This window comes from Sinocyclocheilus rhinocerous, unplaced genomic scaffold (assembly GCF_001515625.1).
Source record: "Sinocyclocheilus rhinocerous isolate Xijiao unplaced genomic scaffold, SAMN03320098_v1.1 scaffold387, whole genome shotgun sequence".
NCBI lineage: Eukaryota > Metazoa > Chordata > Actinopteri > Cypriniformes > Cyprinidae > Sinocyclocheilus > Sinocyclocheilus rhinocerous.
Window position 1 is genome coordinate 2,071,348 of NW_015651557.1, and position 14,551 is coordinate 2,085,898.

General features: G+C 35.3%; 1 protein-coding gene across 4 annotated transcripts in view; it reads right to left on the reverse strand.

Annotated features, from left to right (window-relative positions):
• Window positions 1-696: 696 nt before the first annotated feature.
• ebf1b (EBF transcription factor 1b) overlaps window positions 697-14,551 on the reverse strand; it is a 139,457-nt gene continuing 125,602 nt past the window's right edge. The window contains exons 12-17 of one of the 4 annotated variants that reach the window (XM_016518632.1): window positions 9,051-9,116; window positions 7,343-7,505; window positions 7,022-7,201; window positions 4,019-4,213; window positions 2,601-2,669; window positions 697-1,595 (exon numbers count right to left, since the gene is read on the reverse strand). In XM_016518632.1, the coding sequence (XP_016374118.1) occupies window positions 2,602-2,669; window positions 4,019-4,213; window positions 7,022-7,201; window positions 7,343-7,505; window positions 9,051-9,116 (672 nt within the window). In that variant the 3' untranslated portion in view covers window positions 697-1,595; window position 2,601. Of the gene's footprint in view, window positions 1,596-2,476; window positions 2,670-4,018; window positions 4,214-7,021; window positions 7,202-7,342; window positions 7,521-9,050; window positions 9,117-14,551 lie in introns of those variants that run through there. The other 3 variants (XM_016518630.1, XM_016518633.1, XM_016518631.1) reach the window with 3 other exon arrangements.

Here is a 14,551-nt window from a genome sequence, read left to right on the forward strand (position 1 = left end):
TTTAGTTGCTTTTCTTTAAAGGGTTAGTTCACCCAAAAATGAAAAATAGGCTGCGTTTTACTCACCCTAGGTGTATCCTAGGTGTATATGACTTTCTTCTTTCAGACGAATCCAGTCGGAGTTATATTAAAAATGGTCTTTGATCTTTCAAGCTCTATCGTTGCACTCAGCGGGTATTGCATTGCTTCTCTCCAAAATATGTGAAATAAAAAGCACCTTTCCATAAAAAAAAGTGTCTCACACGGCTCCGGGGGGTGAATAATTTTCATTTTTGGGTGAACTAACCCTTTAAGTCTTTATGAGTTAGTGCTGTGCCAATTCAAATCATTGTGGGAACAAACTGATCTAAATAACTTTGAAAATTGACTGTTAATATGCAGTTTTTGTGCTGTGGATCAAGAATAGCTATAAAGCTAAACCAAAAACACTACTTTTATGTGACAAAACTATCAATCTTTGAAGGAATAGCTCTAAAAAATACATAAAGCATCCGGTACACTTCTTTACATGCATCCTTTGCATTTAAAGTGATAGTTCATTCAAAAATGAAAATTCGGTCATCATTTATTCACCCTCAAGTTGTTCCAAACATGTATGAATTTTATTCTTCTGTTGAACACAAAAGATATTTTAAAGAATGTGGGTAACCAAACAGGTTTGGAACAACTTGAGAGTGAGTAAATGATGACAGAATTTTCATTTTTGAGAAAACTATCCCTTTAATTTTGTTGCAGTGGTGCTAAAAAGCTTAACATTAAGTTTAAAAAGAGAGAAATATGAAATTGCCAAACATGCCTATTTTTCCCAACCAAATGTTTTTCGAATCAAAACTTCCCAGAAGGACTTGAAGGCAGCATAATATCAACAAATGGAATATGAATGTGAAAATCAAGACTCAAGAAATGAGCTCTGAATTGGATTTTAACCATGGTAAAAAAAAGGCATAAATTAATTTTTCACAGCCGCAGTTTTAATATGAGTTTACATTGCTGGCATTTTGTAGACTGATTGACTTCAGTTCTTCAAATTCAAATGCATTTTCACAAATTCAGTGGGACATTACTGCGCATAAATCACCTGCAATCTTTCATCTAAAATCGTAAATAGAAACCACTGCAATATTGTGTCAGGTATCATTTCATAAAAGGCTGGTACACACAGAAACACACAAATATGATGGCAAATCAATAACTACGTTTTTAAAATAAATAGACCTCTCATGTTATAGTGTAGACGGGGCGGCTGAGCATCATTTGTGCTGTCGCCCCTTATCTTAAAAAGTGTCTAGAAGGTGAGTACAAATTTCAACATCAAAACAGGGAGGTACAACAGTTCAGTTCGATATTTTTCTCGAATCGTTCTTCCTCTATATCTTTTTGTTTCAAAGCAGATTGTGTTTAAAAAGGGCCTGAGTTTGTAGTTTTTCATCCTTCAGAACAGGACCAGGAGGTCAAGTCCAGCGCCGGAGTATTCTGCACACGCTCAGTGAGACCAGTGGCATGAAAGAGTATGTTTCATCTTTCCGTCTGCACACACACACACACACACACACACCCACGCACCCTACATTGGAGGAACAATCATTCCAGGGATAACTGTGAAGAGAGAAAGACACAAGAATGTTAGTTTACTTTACTCCATTAAACATGCCATTTTTCATTGAAACAGACCTGGCTGCACATAAAAATTAAGTGTGAGAGAATGAAACTTTGAGTTGTACAGCAAAGCAAGCACCAGCTACGAGATTGGACACCGTTTCATATTTTTCGCAGTTCTTTAAACTCAGAAATCAGTTTCCACATCTGCGTTACAAACTGTGGCTTCTTCAGATGAGGGATAAATCCTAATCTCTTTCGGCGTCAATGCAAAATTGGCAAAAATGAGACACTTGAAGCGCTTGATTAAATATCGAATTGTTTGCAAACCATTTCTGGGCTTGTAAGGTCATGGTTGCCCTGGTGTACACCACTATAAATGATGAATTCAAGGAAATCTGAGACAGTCTATCACATAATTCATGCCAGAGACTTCACTCTCTTTAGTTAAGCCAACATGAACTTTTTCTTTATGCACGAGGAAAATGCTTAGCACTGCAGATCTGACTCAACATGAGTTTAGCAACTGCTGACAAGCAAGAAAAGAAGAGAGGTGAACTGTTTTGGATACTCTAGGAACCGCTGGAGGTGAAACACAACCTTGAAAGCATGCAAACACACACTCACACATAAAACTGACACACTGGAACATAATTTTCAATGTCGCATGTTTTGCAGGTATATAGCATGATGTACTGAAACAGAAAAATGGTGTGTGATATTTGGGAAACATGGGAGATTTAAAGGTGAAGTGGGTAATTTTCAATGGAATTGCAAGAGAATTACTGTTTTCGAACAGGTTTCTCAAACATGCCTCTTGTCTGTCACTTCCAACTCGCATCACTGAATTTCTTAGAGCTGGGATTGTAAGTATTTTAACATCATTAACACCATAAAAAAGAAGCATACTTGTTATGCTAGAGCACTGTTATTTGTTGGTATATGGATGATCAGATATAGAAACAGTGGGATGGATGTGGGAGGAGTAACGGATGAGTAACATACTTCAGGAGAAGGCCAGGCCCTGGAGCGCGCTGGCTGTGGAGTACTTGTTAGAGTCGACAAAAGACTGATCTGAGGGCAGTGGAGAGAAGAAGAAGAAGGGAAAGGGAAAGAAGAGAGAGAGCGATGTTAATATCAGAACGAATGATGGGTGAGTATATGGTCAAAAGGAAGATTAGATATTCATGCCACTAGTTTACTATGTCACAGATCCTCACTGGACTTTAGTGGTGTCACATATATTGCCATTCAGATGTTTGGGATCAGTAAGATTTTTTTTTATTATTATTATTATTATTCAGCAAGGATGCATTAAATTGAATAAAAGTGACATTAAAGACGTTTATGCTGTTAACCCCCCAAAAAAAAAAAAGCTGTTCTTTTGAACTTTCTATTCATCAAAAAACTCCGTAAATATTAAGCAGAACAACCGTTTGCAACTGATAATATTAAGAAATGTTTCTTGAGCAACAAATACAATGATTTCTGAAGGATCATGTGACACTGAAGACTGAAGTAATGATGCTGAAAATTCAGATTCGCCATCACAGAGATAAATAAAAATTGAAAACATCTTCAAATATAAAAGAGTTATTTTAAATTGTAATAATATTTCACAATTTTACTGTATTTTTATCAAATAAATGCATGAGCGAGTTTTGGTGAGCATTAGAGACTAAAAAAAAAACATTAAGATATCATACCAATCCCAAATGTTTGAATGGTTAAAAAATAAATAAATACAAAAATCTCAGTATTCTACTTCAGTATCACCGAAACATCATTACTGTCATATTTCCCTAGTGAAGAATAAATATACTAAAATGCATTTGAAATGCATTTATTTCATGCTAAGTATACTACAAATACATTTACTTATTTATGAACTTAATAAAAATACCCTGCAATTGTGCTTAAAATGGATCAACTCATTTTGTACTTAATGCACTTTAATTGTGTGGAAGTTGTGCTGAAGTCCAACTAAAGATATGCTGAAGTATATTTGATTGTGCTAAAGTGGAACTATTGCAAGTATACTTCAGGTACACTTTAAATATCTTGTTTTTAAAGACCAATATTATTCAAAGATCATACAATCCTCATCAATAGTGACATTAAAACACATTTTAGACTTAATATTAAAAAATTTACATTAAATTAAATTTTTTTTTTAAAAGAAAAAAAAACTACAAGGTGCCAATTTGAGTTGAAACAAATTGGTGGTCATAAATTATTATTTAAATAAATGAAGAAAAAAAAAGTCGACCCTCTGGAAGTAATTCGCACACTTTTATACAGTGTTGTCAGTGGACATCTATTTTATTGCTGCAGTATTTTCAGTTTTTAAAGTTTGATGATGTCATTACTGTCATAAAAATCCCACCCCAGCAGAATCTGAGTGTGAAGGACTTGTGCGTTACCTTGGAGACCGTTCCCATTGGTGCTAGTGCATGTAGGTGGAGGTGAGGACTGGGGCCGAACGACAGGAGCGAACGCGCTCTTCTGTTTCACAGCTGAAACCATGTTTGCCGGAGAGAAGGAGAAGATTCCAGAAGAGCTGCTGCAGTTTGAGGGCAGGTTGGTGGAGGAGACCATGGTGGGGCTGGAGGGGACGACTGCAGGAATGCAGAGAAACACATTTTGGATTCAGCAAAAAGACAAGCAAGGAAGAGATAAATTAGGAAATAAAAAGTCTTGTGGGGCGGAAATGATTAGTTGCAATTAATCTCAATCCCAGAAGAATAAATTTGAGTAAAAAAGTAATATATTTAAAATACATTTATTTCATACTAAGTATAGTTCAAATCTATTAACATATTTACTGACATATCACTCGAGACCTATTGGATTAAACATTATAATTCAACTTTATTTGGAGTACTACTTGTGCACAATGCACATTTCTTAATATTAAGCCTAAAATGTGTTTAAATGACACTATTGATGAGGATTGTTTGATTTTTGAATAATATCGGTCTTTAAAAGCAAGATATTTAAAGTGTACCTGAAGTATACTTGCAATAGTTCCACTTTAGCACAATCAATATACTTCAGTATATCTTTAGTTGGACTTCAGCACTACTTCCGCACAATTAAAGTGCATTAAGAACAAAACTAGTTGTTCCAATTTAGCAGACTTTAAGCAAAGACTACCCAAGAATACCCAAGACGTGTCACTCGTATAGTTTTGAATGGGGAAAAATGCAACACTCAGTATGGCCGCTCTATCGAACGAAGCCCCGCCTTCTGAGCAAAAGAGCCAATCGCTAATTAGTAAAGCCAGTGCGTCACTGCAGCTGCTGTTAGAAGTCTCGGTTACTATCCACATTTTTTCTTCAACGCGGAAGTAAGCCTATGGGTGAGACTTCCGGTTCATTAGCCGCTATAGGTAAATAACGAAGAGAATAACAACGTGCAGTAAACGGTAAAAAACTTTTTTTAACGCTATTTGAGCAAAATAAACACCATTTATGATACGTGTTTCAGAAAGGCGGGGCATAGAGGAGAAACAGTAATGTACAGTATGTGGAAAATAATGTGTTTTTTGAACCTTAAACTGCATAAACACATTTCATTACACCAAATATATAAAATAATGTTCTTTTTAGCAACATCATATGACCCCTTTAAGTATACAAACTTAGTATACCAAAATTACAAATGCAGGGCATTTTTATTAAGTACATAAATATGCAATGTATTTGTTGTATACCCAGCATGAAATAAACATATTTCAAACATATTTCAAATATATTTTAGTATATTTATTTTTCACTAGGGTGTTTATTTCTTAAACACAAATTTTGATGCTAAAAATTTTACCGATTAAAATACAGGCGACAACTAAGTAAGCCATTTGTAGGCTGATGTCTTGTGACATGCTCAACATTTTGCCATGTTTGAAACTCAACTGTATTGGTTTTAATTTTTAATAAGGATTTAAAAATTGAAGTTGTCAGATTAGTTCAGCTGAAACCTTATAACAAATGCAGAATCCATTCATCAAGTCTTAACTAATCAATTAATGAAAACTGGAAGCTTAACAGGGGTCTCTGCGATTGATTGGAAGTGTCTGATGGAGTCAGTGAGCCTTTTATAATACTTGTTAACATTGCTGGATGTTAGCAGTGAAATTGAAGTGTTGCCCCTTCAATTACTTTATTGATTTAATTAACAGTGTTTAATACACAGGCCAAAATGGAATTTAAATTTGATAGAGGCAATAAAACCCTGTTTTTGTAAAGAAGACCAGAGTCATCAGAGGATAGAGTGGGCAGGGTTGCATTGCCAAATTCCTGATTGCTTTCTTTTCCTTTGCACGGGATGTTTGTGTCAAAGTTTCGTGTGCTGCTCGTCTCGCCTTTTTTAAGATTTAATGTCAGATTGGCCGTCAACCCCCCGAACACACACCCTCACTGCTCAAGTCATAAATAAGCAAACAAACACATCACTCTTGGAATATTCCAAATTCTTTTGTCTCTGGCTCACTTTCACATGTCTGGTTAATTGGAAAGAGCAAGCAATTAAGTATCAGCTCAATAAATAACAGCTGGAGTGAGGTGGCACTGTCAGGCGAACAGAAGAGAGAGAGAGTGAGGAGAGAACTTTTAAAGAGCTGTTGAATATAGACTGCAGAGCATTGTGGGAATTCTCAGTTGGGAATTCTATCAGACCTAAAGGCCCATACTGTCAGACTTCCTGCAATGATTGTGCATCAAAGACAGAAGTTTGTTTGGAAACAAGGGCTTGTTGGAGCATGTGAATTAAACACTTCAACTGTCAAATTTCACCAATAGTTCCAAAATACTGTATTTTAAATGCCCTTTGAATGGATTTTATCGCTCATTTACACTTGCATGTATTTAAACATTGCACACGAAAGCATGTCACAGTAGGTCTGACGTCTTGACATCACATTTAGTCACATGTCTTCAAGTGAAAGTCAGATTTAAAAGCTACAGCAGAGGGAAGATTTTATTCAAGTTAAAAATGTCAATCTGTTCCTGACATAAAGCAATCATATGGCTTCAGATAACATGGAAATATAATACATGGGCCATGCAGACTACACACACACACACAAAAAAAATGATTTCTAGTAATTGCTAGCCAATTTTACTAATAATTACAAAGAAATGGCAGGTGCCACATTAAATTAAATGTGACATTTTGAAGTGGAAAGATTTATAACTTCGAAATGTTCAAATTTAAAAAAAAAAAAAAATTTTGTGTGTGCTTTTAAAAAAATTATAAATAAATGTTTTGTTTTTTTAATAAAAATAAAAAAAAATGTACTTTTAAAGTGAAATTTTATCATTTCACTTTCGTTGGAAAAGAGTAGCTTGGACATTCTGCTAAACATCTCCTTTTGTTTTTTCTGAAAGAAAGGAAGAATATATAGAATATCACATCTCAACACTAACTTGCGTAGGGCGAGTTGGCGGCAGAGCCGTTCAGGAAGCTCGGGGAGCCGGTCAGGTTGGTCATGCCGCTGTTGCCGTAGCCGTTCATGCTGGTGGATACCGTACTGTAACTGCTCTGCTGAGGGGTGGGACTGGGCACATATCCGTGTGGTGATACGCTACTCGTGTTACGACTGAAACCTGCGGCCGGACACAGAGAAAACTTCAACTGAGCCTTATGTTAAAGCAGTGTGGCAGTATTCAGCTTTGATAAACTTCATCCTACACATCAAGTGTGTGTATGTCTGTGAAGAGGGAAAAAGCAAGAGAATAACATCTCACCCTGGTTTCCACCCTGAGACGACTCTGAGACGTTAACGGCGAGCTGTCCAGTGAAGGAGTTCACTCCCATCATGCTTGCATGGACGGAGCTGTTGGTGAGGCCGGTGAGCTGGTTGTGGTTTCGTGGCACATTGTACAGGGCTTCAGCAATGTCTGCTGCTCGCTTAAGAATGATTTCCTAAGGAAAAATGAGCCATCATCTCTCACAATTGAACACTTTCATAGCATATATGGGTGGTGTTTCAACTTGATTGACTGATTTTGGCAAAATGTTATTTTGATGGTCGCTTTTAGACATTCTGTTTACTATAAGCAACTTGGCAACTAAATATCCACTAGCAGTCATTAGAGTATTTGTAGACTGTCTGCTTAATATCTGCTAAGATTTTATTTTGATGTTTCCCCAACACACATTCTACTGGCTATAAGTAACTTTGCAAGTACATGTAAACTTATTCTACTAACCCTAACCTAACAGTCAAATACTCTATTAATACTCTACTGAGATTTATAGTTGACATGTATTTGCAAAGTTACTTATAGTCAACTGAATTTCTAGGGAGATCATCAAAAAACAAAACAAAACAAAACAAACAAAAAAACAACAACAAAAAATCTATTTAACTTTGCATTATATGAAGGTCAAATTAAAATTGTTATATTATGACTATTTTTTCTACTTTTCAAATGCTTTTTATATGTTATTGTTAAAATTTTTCTTGTGTCAGAGTTTCAATAATAAAATATGAAAATGCAACAAAAAGTAAAAAAATTGTTACAACCTAAATAAAAATGAACAATTTTGATATGTATTGTCTTAAATTAATTTAAATTAGTGCTGTTAAACGATTAATCGCGATTAATCGCATCCAGAATACAAGTTTTTGTTGACGTAGTATACGTGTGTGTGCTGTGTATATTTATTATGTCTATTTAAATACACACCCATGCATGTATATAATAAAAAAATATGTTACGTTTATATATACAGTTTATATTATATATATATATGTATATATAAATTACATGAATATAAATATATACATGTAAATATTTTCAAAATATATACTGTATGTGTGTGTATTCATACATAATAAATATACATAGTACACACACATATATTACTCAAACAAAAATGTTTATTTTGGATGCGATTAATCGCGATTAATGGTTTGACAGCACTAATTTAAATATGTAACACAAATTACATCCGTTGTGATTTCATGTCCTTCTTGGCTAACTATTTTGACACTAAAATGTTTCTCCTTCAAAGGATAATATACTTGTTTATGAAAGTAGCCTTAGAAAAACAAAGTAATCACTCATTTTATTCAAAAATATTTGAAATGCCATTTTCAAATTGTCATTTCCATCACAGAACACTATTAAACCCAATGCATTATTTGATGTGTTGGAAATGCCACCACAACCTTTCAGTTCTTAGAAGGAAAAAAAAATCATAATTGTTCTGTAATGTTTGTACACCACTGAATATTATTCATAGACAAATTAAATAAACTTTTTTTTGTACATTTTTTTTTAAATATATACTGTATGTTTAAATTTCCAGGTCATTTTAAGTTTGCAGGGCCAAAAATACAGATAGAAACACCCATATATTTTCAACAAGTGTTAACAGTCAACTGTCAGTGAAGGGAATTTATGCAACTGTCATTTATCAATGATAATCAAGGAGTTTCTTCCTCACCTGGTTGTTATGAGGCATTCCATAAAGTGCTTCCACTAGATCTGCTGCTCTCTTCAAAATCACTTCCTTTATGCACAACAAAACAAAGGAAATATTAATGATAAAATAAAGTTTGAGAACAAGTTTCATCCTCAGTTCAATCCATATACATTTACAATCCATAATACTTGTCACTTGTAACTATACAATGTGATGTTGTTCTCTTTCACAGATGAAAAAGGGTTGAATTTCCGTTTAATAACATCGGCGATCACAGCCAAGTGGAACACATGGAGCTGATGTTTGCTCAATTGTTCTGTGTCTGTCAGGATGAAAAAGTGCAGTATTTCAGCAAACATCTGCTTTGCGTTGAGGAAGGACAATGCAATCTATGTTTGCAGAGAAGGTCACTCGGTTTCACAGTACTGGGCAATAACTCAGCGGAGAGCAAGCTCTCGTAAGAGCTCTTGCGATGACGGTACATCGGAGAAGGAATCGATGCATTCCCGCTAATGAGAAGTAATTACTTTAACATATGCTTTTCTGCGCAGTCACATGACGGGGAAGAAGGACAACGGGTGTCATGATTGTTTAAGTGCAATGGCTGGAAAACATTAGCGACTTTTGTGTTGCTTTAATAATGTGATTATGTGGCTTGTGCAATATCTCCACATTATCAAACTAGCATGGGAGAAGTGCACCAAACGGCATGCTTGTCTTGGCCAGTAAAAGTTGAGACACGAAATCCTGTGTTTTGAACAAATTTTCACAAACAATGAATTAATGATGCAATACGGATCACATCATGTAGGTTTGTCATTCGACATCTCTCATAAATCAAATGCAATAACAAGTCAAAATACCCTATGAAAATACCACATGAATTTTACATTTAAAAAAATGGCAACTTTTGTGTGATTTTGAAACCCATTACCAATGTTTCACATGTGAAACTTTTAAATCTCAAATGATGATTAAATATTTTCACACACTGGGCCTCATTCATTAAACAGAAGCAAACAAAAACTCTAATAATATATTTGTTCATAAAACATTTCTTCAATTGTTCTGAATTGCACTGTTATAAATGTAAATAGTTTTTTAAAATCATTTTTGTGTTAATTGTTGCATTGATATATATACAAAATCATTCCAGAATTGAAAACCATTCTTACATAAATTATTGCATGTTATAAATGTAATCATAAAACCAACTAGAAATTTACTTTTTACATTAAATGTTGCATTGATAGAAATGCAAAATGTGAATAAAACCACTCTTACATTGATTGGTGCATTGATACAAATGTAAATTGTTTGTAAAACAATTCTTCTGTTAAATGTATGCATTGGCATAATTGTAAATCGTTTATAAAACCAGCCTTATGTAAATTATTGCATTATTGAAATGTAAAGTAGAACTATTCATACATAAATTGTTGCATTAAATATTTAACATTTCTTATCTAAGTTGTTGAATTCATGAAACATTAAATCATAAGCGGTTCCATTCCTGTGAATGTAAATCATTTGAAAAAATATTTGTGCAAAAATAACTATAAATATTAATTCATAATTATATAAATAAAACAAATCAATCGTAACCACTTTTTGTTAATCAGTCATAAATCTAAATTGTACATAGAATCAATCTTATGCTAAATGTAAATATAATGTACATAAATGTAAATTGTTGCATGAATTAATGGTTTTACAAACAATTTACAAAGTAATTTGTTCTGCTCATGTATACAAAATAATGAGGCCCTTTAATTTTACATACAATTAAAATTCATGGGTTTTTTTTCCATAAGGGTACTGTTGTTGGATGTTTGAATTGCAGAATCGTTCACATGGTCCTCAAGCGTTTTCCTTATATTTCTCCGTCCTGTATGTTGGCGAGTGGGAGGTCTTTGGGAGAAGTTAATGTAGAAGGGCGCTGCTCCAGCTAACCGAGTGACAGGCAGAAAATTGCTCCCCCCTCTGAATGCAACCTTCACCAGGATCTTACCCCTTAGCATGTGTGTGTGAGCGCTGTGTTGGAACATATTGCCTCCCAATCAGCCCTGGGGTGTGTCGCACCGCGCACACACACACACACACACACACACACGGATACAAACGCACAAACAAAACTAGACGGGGGGTCAGGCAAGCAATGAGGAGTTTTAGTGCGCTGTCCAAGGTGCTAAATTCACTCAATTATGGCCATGCTGGCACTGTGTTAACCTCTCATTATCGTCACGGGGAGCTGTTAGAGCGATAGATCCTGCAGCGAGAGTGAGGAGGCGGAGGAGAGTCCCTCTGCAGCCCAGCGTGTGGGATACTGGCGAGCGAAAGGGCCCGAATGAATGTGGGGCGGCCTGGAGGCAGTGAATTCCCAGTATGTGCGAGTTCAGCCAAAACATCAATCAAATTCAGCGGAAAAGATGAGGAGCAGAGGTCGATGATGAATACTGTATAGCAGAAACACTGAGCTCTATACATCACAAATGTAATATGTTTTCCTATGCCTTTGGACCAGGTACTAAGACTCATCCATAAAATTCAAACAGTGATCAGTTCGGTTAAGAAATCATCAAACCCACATGAATGAAAACATGGAAATCATGACAAAACTAGAAATTAAACACAACTATAAGTTAAAGACAATCCATAATTATCCTTACTGGTCAACACCTTCAAAAACCGATGATTATCCCAACATTACATGACTGTGCCTCGCATTACAGGAAGTAGTATAACATGTTCAGATCATTTTGATAAAGCCATTTACTGTTCTGCATTTGTTCACAGTGTTGATTAGATCAGCTCTGATGCAGCAAGACATCAGCAGATGATGACATCATAAGCTTCATATACAATGATATCAGCAAATTTGGTTTCCCGGAAAGGTTTTTAGTTGACATTTCCTAAAACCTGCTATTTATTTAACCCTATAAAGCCAAGTCCTCTAGATCATTATTGCATTGCGTTGCATTATATGTTTTGTCCAAAATAAAAAGTACAAAGCTTTGATCATAAAACTAAGCATTTAAATATCACTTTACTAAAACATTATTGGGAGATACATAGTGACAACTGATATTTATATGCATTTTATGTATGTATGTTAAGTAGTTATAAAGATCTCATTGATATACATTGCAAGCTATTCATTTCATTTTACATTTGGCCATATGAATGACTACATCTGCAACAAATTGGATAATTTTTTTTGTCTTTTATAATAGTATATGACAATATGCATGTATATATATATATATATATATAATTTTATAATAGTTCATAATTTTTTCCTTCTCGAGCTCCATATTCTCCTGTATAGTACAATATGAGCTATAAAAGATGTACCTGATGTAACAGGCAAATATGAAACTCAAAAAACACATATGCAAACTTTTTTTTGACTTTGTCTAAAGGTTTAATAAACGGTTCCATTAAAAAAAATCTAACTTATTTTATAAGTCATTTTAAAGTCAGATTTTACAGGGTTAAAGAAGGAAATGGACTGAGATGAAACTGTGGCCTTTGAAAACATGTGCTAGCATGAAGATCATAGAAGACCTTTCTCTAAATTTATTACAAATAATGACTTTTTTTTTCTAAGGCTAAGCTACTGTATGGCACCGTCTTTTGGATATTATATATCATGATTTTTGTCTTCTTTTGGAGTTTTTATGATTAAATTGAAATGCTTTAACATTGTTTTTTATGTCCATGGAAGCTATAAAGTCATGCAGCACTGGAGCAACTTCCTTAAGAAAACAAATACTAAAAACTGATTAATAAAGGCTCCAAAATGGGCAGGTTGTGTCAGATCTCATTGTCAATGTAAATGTCCAGTAGAGCATTCAAACTTCTGTTATCCTCTCTAATCCTTTCATACGGGCTACTACACCGTCTGTCCGTCTGAGCTTCTCAGGTCTGTCTGGCTTTGAACTGAGAACATTACAGCCTCTATAGGAAACTAAACTGAGAGGTTTAGATAGGAGAAACACTCAAAAAAATGAACTAGGGGAAAATGTCCAAAATTATATCTCTAATGACTGATAAATGTGTCAGAAACAAAGAAATAGATTATATTGCATACATTGTACAGCAAATGATTGCTTAATCAGGTGTATCACATTCCAAAAACTGACTAAAAGTGACCATTTCACATTGCTGTATGAATTTTGCATGAAAAACCTATAAATAAAAAATATCTTACATACATTTTAGTTCTATAAAATGCATTACATACATAAAAACTCTATCAATCTGCTTACAGTAGATTCATTATATTGTAAACATACAGTAGCTTCCTAAGCAAAAATTATTTTACTTCTAAAAAGGTTAGCTTTTGTTTACAGTTTGTCTGTAAATCAGCTTTATATAAAAACAGTGGAAGTCTATGGCATGCCTTCATTTAGATCTGTGTGTGTGTGTGTGTGTGTGTGTGTGTGTGTGTGCCAGTCTCTCTCTGTGGCGTCCCTGTGTTTGGCTGGTATGATTGAGGTGAGCAGTTGAAAAGAGAGCCCCGTCAACAAACTGTTATTACCTCAATAAGGACGAGAAAATCGATGGGGCGGAGAGGAACAGAGCGTGTGTGTGTGTGGTGCTGCCGCTGCCAATGGGACAGCAGCCAAGACCAGAGAGATGGAGAGAGAGCGAGAGATTATGTATGATTCTCTGTTCCTCCATATGTTCGACCTCTTCATTGAGCTCAACACTGTTCTGAATGTCAGAGGTGCCAGTGTGCTGGAATAATTTCTCTTCCTGCTTTCAAACACACACACACACACACACATCCACTGCTGTGACTCAATTACTGGTGCTGGAGCAATAATAAAGTCCGGCCAGCGGAGACTTCGATCGCTGACCTGCCGGGAGGCACCGCTGGACAGCTGACTTCACCATGATGGATCACCTCTGGGTGCCCACGCTCTTAAACTCACACACACACACACACACACACACACACACACACACACACACACACACACACACACATGTATATACAATAAACTCACAGCACATGACCAAACATACACACTTGTGAAATGAACAAGCAAAATACACTCAACGCTCTAAACAGAAGACGAATGTAGAAAGGGAATTTTGAAAGTTTCTGTGATTTTGCCAACTATCTTCCTGAAACAGCATCATGGAATAATATTCCCATCAAACAATCCTATTTTAAGGCTAGAGAAAGGTGATTCTCATCAACATATAATTTGCCAGAGATTAAAAATAATATCGGAGTGTCTGTTTACACTAACTCCACTCACTAACAGAAGTCAACACTACAAAAGACGTTTCTCAAACAACAGCTCCAGTGGCGTAGATGGTAGAGAGTGTATCGTAGTCTTTTTGACGCGATCGACCCGGGTTCGAATCCGCCTTTTGCCGATTTTTTTCCCTCTCCCTTTTCAAATCTCATAACGCATCGGAAAGGCATTTATTTTCAATAAAAATGAAGGAAATAATCACAAAGTTGAAAATAAAGTATCGGGTAGGGGTAGGTGTAGGCGTAGGTG